The sequence below is a fragment of the Panicum virgatum genome, chromosome 9K (genome assembly GCF_016808335.1).
Source record: "Panicum virgatum strain AP13 chromosome 9K, P.virgatum_v5, whole genome shotgun sequence".
NCBI lineage: Eukaryota > Viridiplantae > Streptophyta > Magnoliopsida > Poales > Poaceae > Panicum > Panicum virgatum.
This window is the reverse complement of record NC_053144.1, coordinates 65,107,087-65,124,496: the sequence shown is the minus strand read 5'-3', so window position 1 is coordinate 65,124,496 and position 17,410 is coordinate 65,107,087. Positions and strand designations below refer to the sequence as shown.

The 17,410-nt window shown below is 45.9% G+C and overlaps 4 protein-coding genes across 6 annotated transcripts; 2 read left to right on the top strand and 2 right to left on the bottom strand.

The window, feature by feature from the left end:
- Window positions 1-138: 138 nt before the first annotated feature.
- Window positions 139-2,673, bottom strand: LOC120647064 (origin of replication complex subunit 2-like). The gene is made up of 6 exons (XM_039923677.1): window positions 2,401-2,673; window positions 2,184-2,290; window positions 1,952-2,084; window positions 1,040-1,334; window positions 730-957; window positions 139-647 (listed from the first exon to the last, which is right to left on the bottom strand). Exons 1-6 carry the CDS (start codon window positions 2,578-2,580, stop codon window positions 451-453), a joined length of 1,140 nt encoding a protein of 379 aa, XP_039779611.1. The 5' UTR covers window positions 2,581-2,673; the 3' UTR covers window positions 139-450.
- A 1,821-nt stretch (window positions 2,674-4,494) lies between these two features.
- On the bottom strand, window positions 4,495-6,822 carry LOC120647063 (pentatricopeptide repeat-containing protein DOT4, chloroplastic-like). 2 transcript variants are annotated; one of them, XM_039923676.1, is made up of 3 exons: window positions 5,283-6,822; window positions 5,086-5,197; window positions 4,495-4,895 (listed from the first exon to the last, which is right to left on the bottom strand). In XM_039923676.1, exon 1 carries the CDS (start codon window positions 6,765-6,767, stop codon window positions 5,340-5,342), a length of 1,428 nt encoding a protein of 475 aa, XP_039779610.1. In that variant the 5' UTR covers window positions 6,768-6,822; the 3' UTR covers window positions 4,495-4,895; window positions 5,086-5,197; window positions 5,283-5,339. The 2 variants fall into 2 exon arrangements, with proteins under 2 accessions (XP_039779610.1, XP_039779609.1); XM_039923675.1 differs by having other exon boundaries at window positions 5,086-6,822.
- Window positions 6,823-7,717: 895 nt separating this feature from the next.
- LOC120647062 lies at window positions 7,718-14,407 on the top strand. Of its 2 annotated transcripts, none has more exons than XM_039923672.1 (10): window positions 7,718-8,612; window positions 9,286-10,440; window positions 11,005-12,129; window positions 12,252-12,293; window positions 12,651-12,727; window positions 12,878-12,962; window positions 13,035-13,118; window positions 13,209-13,310; window positions 13,397-13,495; window positions 13,946-14,407. In XM_039923672.1, the coding sequence occupies exons 1-10, from the start codon at window positions 7,944-7,946 to the stop codon at window positions 14,069-14,071; spliced, it is 3,564 nt and encodes a 1,187-aa protein (XP_039779606.1). In that variant the 5' UTR covers window positions 7,718-7,943; the 3' UTR covers window positions 14,072-14,407. The 2 variants fall into 2 exon arrangements, with proteins under 2 accessions (XP_039779606.1, XP_039779607.1); XM_039923673.1 differs by having other exon boundaries at window positions 8,502-8,622.
- A 254-nt stretch (window positions 14,408-14,661) lies between these two features.
- LOC120647067 (uncharacterized protein At5g64816-like) lies at window positions 14,662-15,669 on the top strand. The gene is made up of 2 exons (XM_039923680.1): window positions 14,662-14,840; window positions 14,963-15,669. Exon 2 carries the CDS (start codon window positions 14,975-14,977, stop codon window positions 15,341-15,343), a length of 369 nt encoding a protein of 122 aa, XP_039779614.1. The 5' UTR covers window positions 14,662-14,840; window positions 14,963-14,974; the 3' UTR covers window positions 15,344-15,669.
- The last annotated feature ends 1,741 nt before the right edge of the window (window positions 15,670-17,410 follow it).

Below are 17,410 nucleotides of genomic sequence, written 5' to 3'. Positions count from 1 at the left end.
TTGCTTACTGTAATTTCTAATGTTGAACTAGCCATCACTACAAATACATGGTGAAAATCCACTATTTCTGCTCGCAGCTTGAGCTGCATTTGCAGATCTTTTGGCACACTGCATGCTATGCCTAATACTTTGGTACCATTGTGCCAAATAGATATACCAATAAATGGGTAGTGGCCAACTGCCAATGGCCAAATCACAATATATGGCAAAATTTTCAAGACAAAGAAACAGAAAAAGCCAAGCATAGCAGAGCAATTCATGCAACATGCTGCCAATTAAGAGAGGTAATAGATAATCCATGTACAATTACAGACTGTAATGCTCATCTAAGTTCTATTTAAAGTGATATGTTTTCCTTTGATCCGGAGCACATTCTTCAGTTACATGCAGCAGAAAACCCTTAAACTTTGGAGCCAACTGACTGATGGAACAATGTCCAAGAGCAGGATGTCAACCCAATTCTTGCAGCAATTTCTCCAGTGCATCAGAAACAAGGGGAATCCGGAGGCAATCTTGGCCATCAGAGTGCTTTCTAATCTTAACCAGATCATGATCTTTAAACTCCGTCAGGTGGGAGTTCAGTGTCACTTGACTGCTTACCAGAAAGCGTTCGCGGCATTTTGTATACAAGCTACTGACAGCCATACCTGAGAAACAAAACAGTGAAGCATCAGTTTACAACCATCTGAACTCTTCCATTCCAGGAATCTAAGTCTACAATGAACTCACCTTCCTCCTTTTCATTTGCCAACTGATATTCAGCAAGAACTCTGAAAACACTTTGTGCATTTGGTGTCAGACTCAGCAGAACGACTAGAGCCGTTTTTGTGGTTTGAGCATGACCACCACTAGCAAGAATCAATGGGTAGAAAACACATTCGACTTTGTAAGGTGCAAATGTTGGGACGTGGTACCAGCTCCACCTGTACTGAGTGTGCACCATTTTCTTGTCCCATACTGCAATAGTTTCCAGTTTAGGATATCTTTTACAATGAATGGATTAGTGAAGGATGAAACTAAAAATGTGCAACAAACTTACATAAAGGTGCATTAACATGGTCTGTTGATGCAACAACACGGACTTGTGGGCAGCAAGAAACTTGTGCTAGACATTGCTGTGATTCAGCATCACGCAAGGCAGGTCCATCAATATTGTGTATAAGAAGGCACACCTGATCATCCACGTCATCTAATGTCTGTCTCTTTAGAAATGAGATGATGTCACCGAATGATTGTGAAGGAAAAGGCTGTGATAACTGAGACCTTGTTCCAGGTTGACGTTTGCGCTTAGATTTTGCTTGATCCCAGAACATTTCAGCTATTGTTGCTATGACCTGGAAATGTAATAGTTTAGGCAGAACTAATGGTCCTTTTCAAAGCATACAAGTAGAAATCTATATATATTGTTTAAAATAGTACATGAAATTGAACTACGGAAGCAATTCCTGACTCAAAATTGATAAGCAATCCAAATCAGGTGCATGTTTAGGGTGTCAAATTTGAAAATGGCAAATATAACCCAGTAAATGTTCCTTCCCTGGACATGTAAATGGCAAATCAAGTCAAGAAAATGAAAATGCAGGGCACACAGGGGCTTCCTGTGCAAAACTAATCAGGTCTAATTGAATTGTTTTCTCTCCTTCCAATTTTCCAAACTTATATTCTGACAAAAGTTGAAGCTGATTCAAGCATCAAAAAACAGAAGGTAAGCCTGCATAATAAAATTTCCATAACAAATTAATGCCATGACACCTAACTGTTTAATTTACCATTTCCACATGGATTGGACTCAAGAGCAATTCATGAATATGCTTAATAGATTCGAAGCATTTGAACAAAAGCAGGATAGCGCAAGCAATACTTAGAGACCAATATTGGCCAGACAAAATGCTGTGGGGAACTCCCCCACAATTTTCCCTTTAAAAAAAATATTGGCCAGACAAGGTTATACCTGCTTCAAGTTGATGGCCGGAAGATAGCCATTGATTACTATGACAGTAAAATCAGTCAAGGTAGTGGAGGCAAAATCCTCGAGCAGCTGCTTCTTAGATCCAAACCCATACATCAAGAGACCAAAACCGAACCTACATCAGAACAATGCATCCATTACTCGCTCCAATCCACAAGAACCTTAGCGAAACCGATTTCGAAATTGCACTAGTGCTGCGAATTTCAGAAGAAACGTTAGCTCGAACAGCCAGTTGCGGTACTGATCCTTGTAGCTTCTCGTGAGAGCCTCCACCTCTTCCTCGTGCTTCGGGGGGATCTCGGCAAGGGATGCACGCAACACCTGCAGAGAGTGGAGTGGAGGGATCCCCAAATTAGCCAATCGTACCCACGGATTCGTGCCGCGAGAGGTGAAGATGTTGTCGGGGAATGCGGGGTGGCGCGGCACCAGACCTGCTCATCGACGAGGTTGAGGTCGGAGAGCTTGCCCGCGGCGGCGCGGGCGCGCTTCTTGCCGGAGGAGGGTTCCTTCTCCTTGGCCAGGAAGTAGCTCCTGGAGAATCCCGCCTCCTCTTCCTCGTCCTCGGAGCCGGAGCTGGCCGCCGCTGCCGCGCGGGCGCCTCTGGGGGCCATCAGGTTTCGCTTCTGCGGCTCCGCCGCCGCCGAGAGATGTAGTGTGGAGAGGGCGAGAGGCGCGCAGCCGGTTTTCCCCCGCTAGCGCTAGGCGGCCTGGAGTTTCCCGCGCAGTTCTAGCTTTTCGCGGCGTTTTTTCTATTTTTCTATTTTTTAAAAATATTTTTTTACAGAAATATATTTTTGGTTTCACAATTTACAGTTTTATACCCCTACCGCCCGTCTGTGGGACGGCCGGCCCCCTGCCGCCCCCTGCAGAGCGGTAGGACCCTATATGTAATTAAAATTTGAGTTCTATCGCATGGAGGCCCCTACCGCCCGATAGAGGGGTGGCAGGCAGGCTGACCGCCCGGCACGGGGGCGGCAGGCTCCCCCCAATATAAAACCTGAGGTCCCCCTCCACACCTGCATTTGCAGCAAACATCCATAGAGGGAAAAATGAGAGACGTGGTGTGAGGGAGGGAGTTGCAACAACGAAGCCCTGCCGGATTTTAGATCCGAACCGCAGATAACCATACTTGTAAGATATGGATGCGGTCAGAGGTGTATGAGATGCACATTAAAGTAACTCTTATTCAGTTCTAATCACGTCCGTCATTTGTAATCCATATTTACGAAATAGTAAAATTATTGTGTAATTATATGCTAGGATTACCCGAGGACACGAAGTTGATTAACAAATCGATATCAAATTTCCGTAAATTGGTATGTATCTTTAGGTGCGCCATCAATCCACTGTGTAAATGGTTTAGCAGCTCGAACTAATGAATCTGTAGAACGTCATATGTTGTGTGTGTTGATCCTTCACCTAAATCACCGACCTTCTGGTGAATCTGAATTACCATTGCAAGAGGACACCCTCTTTGAAGAGCTGCGTGCATGTAATATTTCCATTCTTCCGTACTACTTATAAGCATCAACTCCCAGAAATCCCGATTTGTTTCCCAGGAAGTCACGGTATGAACCGTAAGCAAATGAGTCTTTGGATTCACATTAAACTTACCGTGAAACCATTTGCGTATGGAACCGAAACTCCTCTCTAGGGGTTTATCTAGACTGCACTGTCTTCGTTCCAATGCTGATAGATTTACTCCATAGAAATCACGAGTAATTCTATGGAAATCACCGTAATGAACTTGAAATGCCACATTGCTCGATATATCTGGCCATTCAAAGACTTAATTTTAATTAAACCAGTTTCTAAAACCATGATGCGGCTTCAATTATAACCACTAATCCGAACCCTAAGCGGTTATAATTATAAAAAACACTAATCACAGAATTAAAAACATAAAAAATTTAGAATGACAAAGTTGAGAAATATTGGTTACCTGCGGTTCGGATCTAAAATCCGGCAGGGCTTCGCTGTTGCAACTCCCTCCCTCACCCCACGTCTCTCCTTTTTTTTCCCTCTATAGATGTTGTTTGCTGCAAATGCAGGTGGAGGGACCTCAGCTTTTATATTGGGGGGAGCCTGCCGCCCCCCTGCCGGGCGGTCGGCCTGCCTGCCGCCCCTCCACCGGGCGGTAGGGGCCTTCATGCGATAAAATTTAAATTTTAATTACATATAGATCCCTACCGCCCGGCAGGGGGCCGGCCGCCCCGCAAACGTTCGGTAGGCCCCCAGACGTTCGGTAGGCCTCCTGCCGCCCCCCTGCCGGGCGGTAGGGGTATAAAACTGTAAATTGTGAAACCAAAAATATATTTATGTAAAAAATATTTTTTAAAAATATAAAAATAGAAAAAACGCCTTTTCGCGGGCAATGGCTACATGGGCTGGGCCTCTATCTTGGCAGAACGTGTTTGGGGCAACAATGACCCATTACGTGATCAATGCAAGCAAGTTCACGGAGTCCTATGTGAGATAATACTTCAAATCGAACTCAGCTCCAAATGCCCTGGGTAAAATATAACTTCAAATTGTAACATATGAGAATTCATGAAGTAAAGCTTTCTGCTACATGTCACGATCTCATCTCAACTTCAAACATAATGTTTCAAGTATATAAACTTAGAATTTAGAAAGGCCCAGGCCTAGTAAATGGATATGATAAGCCTGGTAATGCTCATGTGATATAATATTTGACTGTAAGACAAATTACTCCAACATGAGCAGATTCAAGTGGACCAACTACTAGTTAGTTGGAAGGTCAAATATCTTCTTGTGGAGGCATTGTCTTGATGTTTTTCCACTACTAATACTTCTGCCGATGATGGCTGCCAGGGAGATGAATATGTACCCAGGCTGCAGGGCAGTTGAGTGTACAGTTTTTCATTGACTCCATCCTGAAGAACCTTTATTCTGCCTTCATTTCCTGTAAAGAAATCAGGATATCAAACTATATATGTCGTGGTAAAGGTAACATTCATATGCGATCAGCTTGCTGATTGCTGAGCGCTACTAGCAAGGCAAGGAAAATGGCAAATTGAGTAAAAATTGCTAGTAGAATTTCTCAAAAAAGTTGCTAGTAGAATATCAGTCTGTGGCAGGCCACGCAAAATTACCATTAAAATGTATAGGCACTTTGAGTGACTCTCAGATCGCCAGTCGTAGGTTTTCGTTTGTCTTGCTGCAATCCTTGCTCACAATCACAAACTAACATTAACCATTGATAATCTGAAATCAACGGCAGTTCCAGGTCACTAAAATATGTTATTTTTCTACAGTTAGGATGACAAAAGTTTTGTGAGCAGAAATATACACTCTTCGAAATATGTGCAACTCTCAACAATCCATGTAGTCTTATTCTTATGCCTTATTACACTATTTCCACACAGCTCTGTCCAGAAGGTTTCACTGACTCTACCCTGTCAATCATCATCCTCACTCTCTTTGCATCCTCTACCATTCCGGCCTTTGCATATATGTTTGACATGGTCACAAAATTCCCAGCATTCTCGGGCTCTACCAGAACTAGCTGCTCAAATGCGATCCTTGCAGATTCCACATTGTGGTGCATCCTACCTGCAGATAGAAGTGCACCCCAGACAATTGCATTTGGTTTCATCGGCATTTGGCCGATAAATTCCAAGGCCTCTACAAACCTCCCAGCACGCGCAAGCAGATCCACAACACAGGCGCACTGCTCCATAGTTGGGACGAGACCAGCAACTGACACGAAGTGCTGGAATAGTGCGAGCCCTTCATCCACCATGCCGCAATGGCAGCATGCCATTAGAACAGCTGTGAATGTTACAGAGTCCGGCTGCATCCCACTCTGCGCCATGGCATCCACATGCTCAAGAGCCTTTGCTCCATATCCGTTCTTCGCAAATGCCCCAATCATCACGTTCCATGACACGACATCCTTTCGTTCAATCTCCAAGAACACATGCTCTGCGTCATTGACAGAGCCGACGCGAGAATACATGCTCATCAGTGCATTCCACAAAATTGTTTTGGAACCACCACCATGGCTTCTCAGCATGTACCCATGGACCTGCCTGCCGGACTCCAAATCACAAGCGCCCAGCACCGCCACAGCTGTGCGGGCATTCCCTCGAACACCCCTCATGCGCATCTCCCGGAAGCAATTCCAGGCCTCAACATCCCTCCCGGCACTAGCGAATCCCCCCATCATGGCGTTCCAGGACACCACGTCCTCGACGTCCAAGCAACCAAACACTCTCCGGGCAGCGCTGACCTTCCCTTGCTTCGCATACAGGGCGACCAGCGCCGGACCAGCCGAGGCGTAGAAGACCAGCACGGCCACGTTCTTGATGCCGTAAGCGTGCGCCGCGCGCGCGGGGAGGAAGGCTGACGCGCGGCGGCAGCATGAGACGAGGCAGGAGAGGAGCTCGGCGTCGGGGGCGACCACCGACGCGGAGGCGGCGAAGAGGGAGAGCGCCTCGTGGGGACGGCCGTGGCGGGAGAGCGCGGAGAGGACGGTGGTGTAGGAGGCGGTGGACGGGTAGGGGAGGAGGTAGAAGGCGCGGAGCGCGGATGGGAGGAGGCCGGCGTGGGAGTAGGCGGAGATGAGGGCGTTGGAGGCCGGCAGGGAGGAGGGGAGGGCGCCGAGCTTGAGGCCCGCCGCGTGGAGGGCGGAGACGGTCCGGGCAGAGGCGCCGGGCGAGGAGGTGGCAGCGGAGCGGAGGAGGCCAGGGAGGGAATCAGGGTCGAAGAGGACGGAGCGGCGGTCGCCGGATGCGGGCGGCGAGGTCGGGCACGCGGGGTGGTGCTCGAACATTGGGTGGTGCGTGGGCGCGCCGGCGCCGCGCGGCCGCGCGGGGTTGGGAGTCCTGGAGAACTCGCTGCCTGGCTGGCTGCAGATCAGAACCGTCGGACGTTAATCCAACGGTTAAGAGTGGCAACGCCTTGTGTTTCGCTGGAGTGTTTCGTTCAATCCAGTTCCAATAATTTTCAGCGCTAGTTTGGACAAAGTTTAGTAAATTGGTGTCATCGCGTCGTCGAAACTGGCACAATGTTTGGCGTTGTCAGCAGACTAACGGCACAGCACATCTGAAGAAGAAGAAGAAGAAAATAGCAAAATCATGCAGGCCAGTCGTTGCCTTTTGGATCGTTGGCAAGGGTGATTTTTCGTTCTACAATTAACATCAGATATATTTGATGCCTGAGGTTGCATTACGTAAGGTCTCCGAGTGGCAGCTTGCCGGATTGCCATTTTGCTCGAAAGAACCTCACAACCTCTCTTCGGATAGCCGATAGCGTGGTTCCTTCACCGAACATTAGCTAATCCTGTAATCGGTGACAATAATGCAGATGCCAGTTTGGGATGCCTTGCTGTGTTTGCATACGCAAAGCCAGCTCGATAGGCTGTCCTGGCTAACTTAGGCCATAATCCCACACAAAAGTGAACAACCGTCCTTTTTTTTTCTTTTGGCGATGAGCAACCAACCTCCCTGGAAACCGGAAAGTTTAGTTTGAGATCCTAATCGGTGATCAGAAAAACTTTCGAAACAGCATTATCTTCTAGGCTTACATAGAGCAACACCCTCACTATTGAAATGAACACGATACAGTACAATGCCAAACTCAAGTCAAGAGTCCAATTGTCCAGATGCACTAGCAGTGTAACCACAGGAGCAAGGAAAACGTGAGGGCCTCGAGGTGTTCCGAAGCTTCGGGTCTCCAATCCAAACTCAGGCGGCCCATCAAGGAAACCAAGCCCAACCCGCCTCGCCCACTCCCGTCCCGTACCGACTCCGCTCGCCTCCCTTGCCGCACCACCGGCCTCCCCTATCTCCCCCCTCTTCTCCGGCGAATATTCCCCGCGCCCGCGTGCCCTCGCTCGCCTTCCTACCGACGGCAACCGCCGCGCCCGTCGAACACATCGCTCAATCAACCCGGAAAACCACGCCCTCCCGAAGAGGAGAAGCCACCCGCGGCGCCTCCCGTGCCGGCGATGCTGCGACGCGTCCTCCTCCTCCGCCGTCTCCACCACCACCGCCACCGAGTCCGCCTGCTCTCCACCACCCCGACTCCGCCCGCATCCCCCGCGCCCTCCACCCCTTCCACCTCCTCCCCCCTCCCGATCGCCGCCACGCCGCCAGAGGAGCATCACCTCGCGCCCCGCCGAGGGGCCGGGCGCCGCCTGGCGCCGCTCCTCGCCTTCTCCGCGCTCTCCCTCGCCGCCGCGGGCACGGTCTACCTCACCGCCGACAACCTCGAGGAGACGCTGCGCAGGTCCAGGGATTCGGCGGGCCGCGTCGTGGAGCGGATGCAGCACACGCTGACGGCCGCGGGAGTGCTCTGGAAGTCGCTCCTGTCCGTGCTCTCCTCGGCCAACCAGGAGGTGCGGTCCGGGTTCGAGCTGCGGGTGGCCGCGCTGCTCGCCGACATCGCCGCCGCCAGCGCCGCCCGGCGCGCCGCCATTGTCTCCGCGGGGGGCGGCGCCGTCGTCGACTGGCTGCTCGACAGCGTCGTGCGGGGGGGCACGCAGGCAGAGGCTGCCAGGGCGCTCGCGCACCTGGTGGCTGACCCCTGGGTCGCGCCCGCCGTTCTCGGGCGCCCGCACGCCGTGCCCTGCCTCCTCCAGTTCATCTTCTCGTATCAGCCCACGCGCGGCAAGAAGGTGATCCCAGGTCTAACCCTTTTTTGGGGGGCTTCTTCTGATTTCCATAATGTGGTTTGGTAGAAGCTTGCGATAGTTTAATTCCACCGAATTGCTGATTGTGTGCTGTTGTTGGCTCTAGTTTGCCGCTGTTGCTGTAACCATTCCATGGAATTAATTTATTAAGGTGCAATGTTTCCCATATACCATCAGCATCAACTGATATTTGAGTTAAGTTTCCTAGCTAGGCATATTGATTTGGTGTTGCCTAGTTTGTAGCATGGAATTAGGTTATTCATATGCCATGTTGTGCTATTCAGATGTTGAGATTTTGTGTGAATATAGCTAGCGACCTAGCTTATAATGAAATAAGATCATATTCTGTTTTGCAATATTAGGATGTCAATGCCATGTCATAATGTGTATTAAATCTCTGCGCTCTTACGCATTAGGTTGCTTGAGCATAAATATTCTTTACAATTTAACTGAATGTGCTACAACTTCTGAACCTGCAAATTATCTATGCAAGCTTGCCAAAATTTTTTCGCTCTGCAAAGCCCAGGATTAGATCAAGTGTAGTATAACTTTTTTGTTGCTGACCGCTGCATTTTCTAAAGTTTTTTATATTTGTTATTTTTGAAGGCATACTCTAGTTTAGTTCGGTGTACCTAATATATCATCTATTTTTGGACAGAAATCTTCATTCGATGGTTCAGATCATTCTAAAGGGAGGAGCATGCTTGTGGCTGCACTTATGGATATCATCACTTCGAACTGCGATAATGCAGACTACTCGTCGTTTCAGCCTTTGCTGCCTGCGGATGCTGATACAAGAGATATTGCAGCAGTAATTGAAGTCATTGAGCAAGGAGGGATGCATTTTGATGACCATGAGGATAACAGCAGCAGTGATGGTGATAGAGGATTAAAAGGGATAGGGATTAAAGTGCTTGGTGGAACCACTATATTGGGATTCTCTAGAGGAAATAATTCCTTGGAGTTGGACAACTCAGATGTTGATATGCTGGAAGTTTCACATAACAGTAGAAGATTAGTGGTGCAACAGACTGCAGTTGAGTCTACACAAGTTGAGAAATTAAGTTCGTCTGCTGTCCCAGGCCTCTGGGATGACTTGCAGAGGGAGCATGTAGCTGTACCTTTTGCTACATGGGTTCTTGCAAACTGGGCTATAGCATCAGATCTGAATCGCACTCGTATTCAAGATCTTGATAGAGATGGGCATGCAGTTGCAACTGCGCTGAAAGCAGCTGAAAGAACTGTCAAGTGGCATGGAGCTCTTGTGGCTCGAGCTCTTTTAGAAGACCAGAATTTGGCCTTGGCTCCATCAGTTCCTGATTGGTGCTGTAGTCTTCTTTCTACAGCTTCTCAGGCTACTGAGAACAATGACATGCCATTGGGTCAACTGTCATTATCAACTTTCCTACTGTCCATGACACGGTGTAATGACTCAAAATTTGTGATAAGGAAGAGGGGCCTTCATCCACTTCGTAGTATTGCAAAAAAGATAGAAAACCAGAATGGCCAGAGCAGTATGAAAGAATCAATAGCAAGCGCACTGAGTTTGCTTTATGCTGGTGAAGTTCCTTTATCACTTGAGGAATCTCAAAGATGGTCTGGCATTCTTCTTAGGTGGATTTTTGATAAATCTGTATCAGATAAAACACAACGTACAGCTGTAAAAATCCTTTCATGCATACTTGAAGACTATGGTCCAGCTTCTGTGCCAATTTCTCAGGGATGGTTAGCTCTTATCCTTTCTGAAATTCTTGGAGACAACAAGGCCCAAAATTCAAAAGGAACCGCACAGCCTGAACCAGAGAGGGTGAAGGTACCCATTTCATTTCTTTTTCAAATCCAAAACTTATTTTGGATGAATGTTTTGCCCAATGTAAAGATCTTAAGCATGTATACACACAAGCACACCAAAAATGGAGTTTCGATGTAGATGTTGTTTTAGACATTATTAGAGCTTGCAAGATCTTTGATGATGTTTTCTTTTCTATCGTAGCTTGGTAATATACATTATAAAAATGTAAGTACTGGATACATCATGACAGTGTAGCTATTTAGAGTAGACTGTTTGTTCTGTTCATAGGCAAGTTCCATAAAACATTCATGCTTTGACAGAAAATCAGTATTTCCTTTGATTAAATAGTTGATTTCGTAACAAAATTAAAGGCATTTGGTTGTAGCATCATTTATTATCCAGACATGTAGGAGCTGTCTTGTTCTGTTGATATATCATTGTCATGTTACAATTTAAATATAGCCTTGATTTGCATTGTGGAATTTAGCTTGTTACCTGATATGGCTAATGACTTTGTACTGGTTTTTTTCATCCACACTCCTGTTCTTCATCCTATCATCCTAATACAACTACTGTTGTTGACAGAATCCGGTTGATTACCATAATGCTTCCACTGCAACTCAGGTCCTGAATCAATTAGGTAGCGCTGTTGTTAAATTGGCAAGTGCTCAATCAGGCTATGAACCTGGGTCTGATGAAAAAGACAAAGTACCACTTGCCGATTTTCTATCTCTTGAACCATTTGCTACAGCTCTAAAGAATTTGAACAAAAAGAATCCACCCAAATTTGATGCTGCTGACTCAGCATCAGCTACACTCAAGGGAATAAAAGCTCTAGCTGAGCTTTGTTCTGAGGATGGTGCATGCCAAAAGAGAATAGCTGGTTTAGGAACTCTTTCCTTGTTGAGGCATATCCTCCTGGCTGATGATTATGAGAAACTTGCTGCAATTGAAGCATATGATGCATCGCGTATTCGAGAAGTGCAGGACAAGAATGTTTCTGCTTCCAATGTTTCCTCTACTGATGCTACCACTGATCCCTCAAGTGTACGGGTTGCTCCTGCCGCTCATATCCGAAGGCATGCGTCCCGGCTGCTGACCATTCTATCTCTTCTACCCAATTCAAAGAAGGAAATCATTTCAGATGATGTATGGTGCAAGTGGCTCGAGGATTGTGCTAGTGGGCGAATTCCCTGCAATGATATAAAGTTAAAAAGTTATTGCAGGTTAACATTATTGAATATACTCTGCTCTGAGAGTCTAAATACTAGAAGAGGCTTGGATGAATATCCTGATTCAGAAAGCGAGTATAAAAGAAACTGTCCTCAGTTTGGAGATGCACTATTCTTACTAAATCCAGAGTTACCTCTTGAGGTTCATTTGGACAATAGTGGTTTTAGGATTTCAACAGTTCGAAGAGATAATTGTAAGGATGATGAAGGTATTGAAGACTCTAGTGAAACTGGGAGCTCTGTAGATGGTACAGAGGCTTCATCCAAAGAGGCCCCTTTGATGGATGTTGTGTTTGTCCATGGCTTGCGTGGTGGCCCATTCAATTCATGGCGAATAGCCGATGACAAATCATCAACTACCAAAGCTGGTTTGGTAGAAAGCATTGACGAAGATGCTGGGAAAGAGGGTACATGTTGGCCAAGAGAATGGCTCGCAGCAGATTTTCCTCAAGCACGTTTTTTTACAGTCAAATACAAGGTTTGTTCTTTGATGCGCATCAGTTCCCTTTGCCCTTATGTTATATTCGAGTACTTCTGCTGATACCATCGTTGCTTTTAAATTCTTCAGTGTCCTTATCGGTTTCAAATAATTTTGTGCAGACAAATTTGACCCAGTGGACTGGAGCCAGCTTGCCCCTTCAGGTTACAATTTCTGCGAATTCTTTAGTTTTCTGTTTTCTGTCTTCTGTGCATGGCCCCCTTTCTCTCCAAATTCTCTCCGGTGCCAACTAAAGAATCTTGAGTTTTTTTTTTTGTGATATACCCCTTATTTGTGGACCTGGACCCAGCTTGTCAGCATTATAAGTTACAATCCAAGCTCTTGAACTTTATAGCAGCATACCCATTACTGCTGTTTTTGTGTTGTGCTACTGCAGTGATTTCCCCCCATGGATCTAGCTTGCAAGATTTTTCTGATGTAGTATATGTTGGTATCTATTTTCATATTATTAATTGATTATTTGCTGATCTCTTACTCAAGATCCTATATCTGTTTTATAGGAGGTGAGCTCTATGCTGCTGAGGAAAATGGTGGCTGCTGGGATTGGTAATCGGCCTGTTATTTTTGTGACACACAGGTAAGGATGGTTGTTTAGCCTCTGATGCTACTCGCCCGTGCAATTGCACTTGTCTGGTGCTAAATTTGTTTGTGTTATTTTCTCCTACTTTGTAATTGTTGGTTACGAAATAACTGATAACTTGCTTTCACCCCATTTTCATACTTGCAGTATGGGAGGACTGGTGGTTAAGCAGCTGTTATATCAAGCAAAGCTGAATAACTATGACAATTTCCTCAATAATACTGTTGGGCTAGTATGTATTTGTGTGTTGAATTTCGTGATCTTCTGTATGAGTGAATAGGATCTAACTATGTCTCTATCACAGGTTTTCTATAGCTGTCCGCATTTTGGCAGTAAACTTGCAGATATGCCATGGCGTATGGGGTTGGTGTTTCGCCCAGCTCCTTCGGTATGGTGTTCAATTCTTCATATGACAAGCTGGTTTACCAACTGATTTTCTTTTGTCTTTTCTATATGTTCTGACACTAATTTTCAATAGATCGGGGAATTAAGAAGTGGATCTCCAAGACTAGTTGAATTAAACGATTTTGTGCGGCAGCGCCATAACAAAGGACTTCTCGATGTTCTTAGCTTTAGTGAGGTCAAGGAAAGCACTCTCATTTATTCATACTGCAAAGTTTCCACTACCTCAGTGCTAAGTTATATTGCTAATTGATTCCATGACAGACCCAGGTCACACCGATTGTTGAAGGCTATGGTGGTTGGGCACTTCGGATGGAGATAGTACCAATTGAGTCCGCATACCCTGGTTTTGGGGAACTCGTTGTAAGTATTTCTCAGTTCATTGCATTGTTTAGATAGACTATATATCATATAGTAAATTCTTTTCTTGTACTCTCTTTGTTTATATTTATGCCATCTAGGACAAACTGATGAAAATATCACATATTTAAAAATGGAGGAAGTATAACGAGTGCTTAATTTATCATTCATTCACATGTGGTGCAGTCCAAAATAATTCCTGGTTATGTCAATGATAAACTTATGTTGATAGGCATATCTAGTCTCGAAATAGCACTTAAAGAGGCAGGGCATTATTGAAAATTTTTTAGATTACATAAGCAGCTATTAAACTTGTTTACTGAGCCATGTGAATTGTTCTACATTTTTTTCCACCATTCTGCCCCTTTGTAAGCTTCCATAAATTCCTTGTTCCATGGCAGTTCCAACTTTTGCAAATTTAAAGGGCTTACTGTTATATATTTTTTTTTGCAGGTTCTACCGTCCACTGATCATATAAATTCATGCAAGCCAGTGAACAAGAACGATCCTTCTTATGCAGAAACCTTGTCATTTCTGGAGAAGAACTTCAAATTGCGACTCAAGGGAGCAGAATCCTAGATTTTGTTTCCCAGGAAGCGTGCTGTGGAATTTTTTGGCACCCGTGGAGGCTTCATTTTCCCATTCCTAGGAGACGCATTTCTAACTGCGAATGGTGGTTGATCTGACGAAGAATAGGGCGTGCTGTGTTTTATGAAGCTCGCACCTAACTGTGCAGTATACTTTTCACATTGTGGATAGACTGTAAATAGCTGTCTTTACCTTTGAGATATAGTTGCCCTACATGCAAGATAAGTCATAGCACTCCGATACCTGTATTATGTTATAACAGTTTGTTGTCCCTCCCTTCAAAATTCAGATATACATACACGTTCCTAGTTACCAAATGCTGCTTTACATGCATGTTTCGAGTTACCAAATGCCATCTTCAAGACCAAAAGACGACCTTTTTTCGAATTTATTGACTTAATCCTTTTTTTGAACGTTAATAGTCGGAACAAAGAGGGGCAAAGGTAGGGTCCTTCCCTTCAAAATTCAAAACACGTTCCTAGTTACCAAATGCTTGCCTGTTTCGCAGTCTAGAATTCAAATTGGGCTTCTCGTTGCTGTCCACCCACACGGTGTCAAAATTTCAGCCCATTTCAAGCCTGACACCGTCTCCATCCATCATCTCCCACCCCGCAGTTCCGCACAACAGATAGGAGTTGGAGAAAGGGAGCGGAGCCGACCTGACCTCGTCGTCCTCGCCTAAAACCCTCGCCTCCCTCCACCGGTTCCCCTCCTCTCCTTCACGCGACGACGTCTCGCCGAGCAATCGGTTCCACCCAAGGTGCCACTCCCCAATTCTCCGCTTCTTCCTCCCCCTTCTCGCCTCACGATTTCCTCGTACATCTCTGCGGCTTGTGGGGGATTCGGCCAAATCTGATCCGTGCAGCCCCGATTTCCGCGCAGGCTCGCGAGGCCATGGTGGACGCGTGGTGGCCCCTGCTGGGCGCGGCGGTCCCGGCGCTGGTGGCGGGCCAGTTCATCCGCATCAAGCGCCGCCGCGACGAGGAGCAGCGCCTCAAGGCGGCGCGCGGCCGCGAGAAGAGCTCTGACGAGGTCTTCGTCTGCGAGCGCGTCTGCACCTCCAAGCGGATGCTCAAGAAGGTGGGGGCATTCTCCAAGGACCCCATCCCGGAGACCTGCGTCACCGTCTCCGAGCTCGACGCCTGCGCCGACGCCTGCGCGCGCACCGTCTGCGTCAACCAGCACCAGGTGCCCAACTGGAACGATGTCTGCCTCAAGAGGTGCCAGAGCGAGTGCCTCAAGCTCTCCTCCACCGTCATGTAGTGGCAATCATGCAATTGTTCTGCCCTGCTTCTATTCATATCATGGTTGAGGAACTTCAGACATTGGTAACTATCATTTCTATATCTCAACGAATCGGGATGAGTGATTGTGGCTGGTCCTGTTTGTTATGTCGTCCATTCCATTTGCTCTTGCGGATTTCCTCTTTAGAAAATGTTTCTCTGTACTGATTGTGATTGCTAGGTGCCATATCCTCATTGTTGACGCATAATGGAACCTGTCTGGCTTCTAGGATGAAATGTTGAGCTCCATATGTGTTTCCATGAAGTTTTTTATTTCAATCTAATTCCAGAAGAATACTTATGTCTTCTGAGAGTTGATAGTCTTGTGATGAATTAATATCAAGCTTCACTCCTTGCTAGGGTGGTGGCTTGGATGTTGCACTTTCACAGTTTAAGCTGACAACCCTGAAATACTTGTGAGCTTCATATACTAAATCCTAGAGGTGTTTCTTCTAAGGTTTCATTGAGTTAAAATTTGTGAGCATTGTGAGAGAGTAGTCCCTTGTGGAGTTTCTACTTTCTATTGCAAAGTGCAAACATCCAAGAACATGAAGAAGATAAAATACAGTCCATGCTAGTCAAAGACTGAAACTATAATATAGTGTATAGTGAAGTTCATATATATTTGTTACTGAAAATGGAGCGTGCATATTGACGATATGTTCTCATGTAAGGGGTTACAGAATAAAACTTTGAATGGAGTGTGCAGAACGATGATAGGTTCTCATGTAACGGGTTACAGAATAAGAGAGATGTATATGTATGTTGTATGCAGTCTTCTTGCCCAGACTTTTTAGAGGTTCGCCTGGTTACCAGATGTGCTTTCTGATATGTTCATAGTTAGTGCATTACATATCTATTTTTATTGGGCATCCAAATGAAAATGTTGGTGCATTGGATTTATTTACCACATTTCTCCATCACTGATGTAACTAGTTTCGAATTTTCATTTGGAATCTCAACTCAAATTTCGAAGCAATTTCAGTGAGACAAACTAGTGTCATGGGATGAGGGAGTGCGTGGGAAGAGAACACACGGGTACTGTCTGGTAACTGGGGGAGTGCAGGTTTGCAGAAGAAATGCACCAATCGTGCAAGTTCGAGGAGGCTAGTTAGATGAGACAATCGCACAAGTTATTGATGATTGTTTGATACCAGATCATTATTTGTGATGCATCATATAATCTAAACGGCTGGTTGCACGAAATGAAACGTTGACTTCCTCATGTCTTCGTTCTTAGAATTGATGTGTTTTATGAATTAGTTTTTGAGTTCTGCTACTTGCTAGGGTTGTTCGTTTTGCATGTAGCACACTGGCATCTATTTACCCTTCACCTTTCCCTTTTTTTTTTTGTTTGCGACTGATGTTTACCCTTCACTGTTTTTTTATTTTCGAGTGCCATTTACCCTTTACTGTTTAAGCTAAGAACATAACTGGTGTTGTGTTACTGGTCCAGTTTCAGTTAAGTAACGAATGCTAACACAGGAGAGCTCCTAAAGGGAAGGCATATAGGTAAACAAACAGGCGTCACTGGTAACCTCAATCCATGCTCAGCATACCTATCCAAAGTGTATTTGGATAGGGTACAGGTCAGAAGTAGCGTCCAGGACGAAGGGCTCGCCGCCGCCGCGCGTGGCACGAGGCCGATGGCGGCCACGAGCACTTTGGAATTGGATAGGTAGGAACCGACGGTCCGGAGCAGCTCGGGCGAGGCGAGGTTTCTTCTTCAGCCGTGTATTGGATTCATGTTCAATTCAGAGAAGGTAATTGATTCAAATTACCATGTTGGCGTATTGGGGATTAGTCAATTACATGTCTACATGGATTTTGAAATCGGTTTCGCTAAATGCGAAGTTGCTAAACATTGGTTTGCCATCAATCGAATTTCGACGGGTGCTTGGTCTGTTCTTCTTCATTTCCAAAAGCAGCGGCCCTCGTGGACCGAACGTTGCTTGTCTTTCTTTTTTTCTGTGCTATATTCAGCCCATTTGTGCGACAGAGTCGGCGCAGATAAAATTTCCCTTTTCTACCTACTTCATCCAGTCAG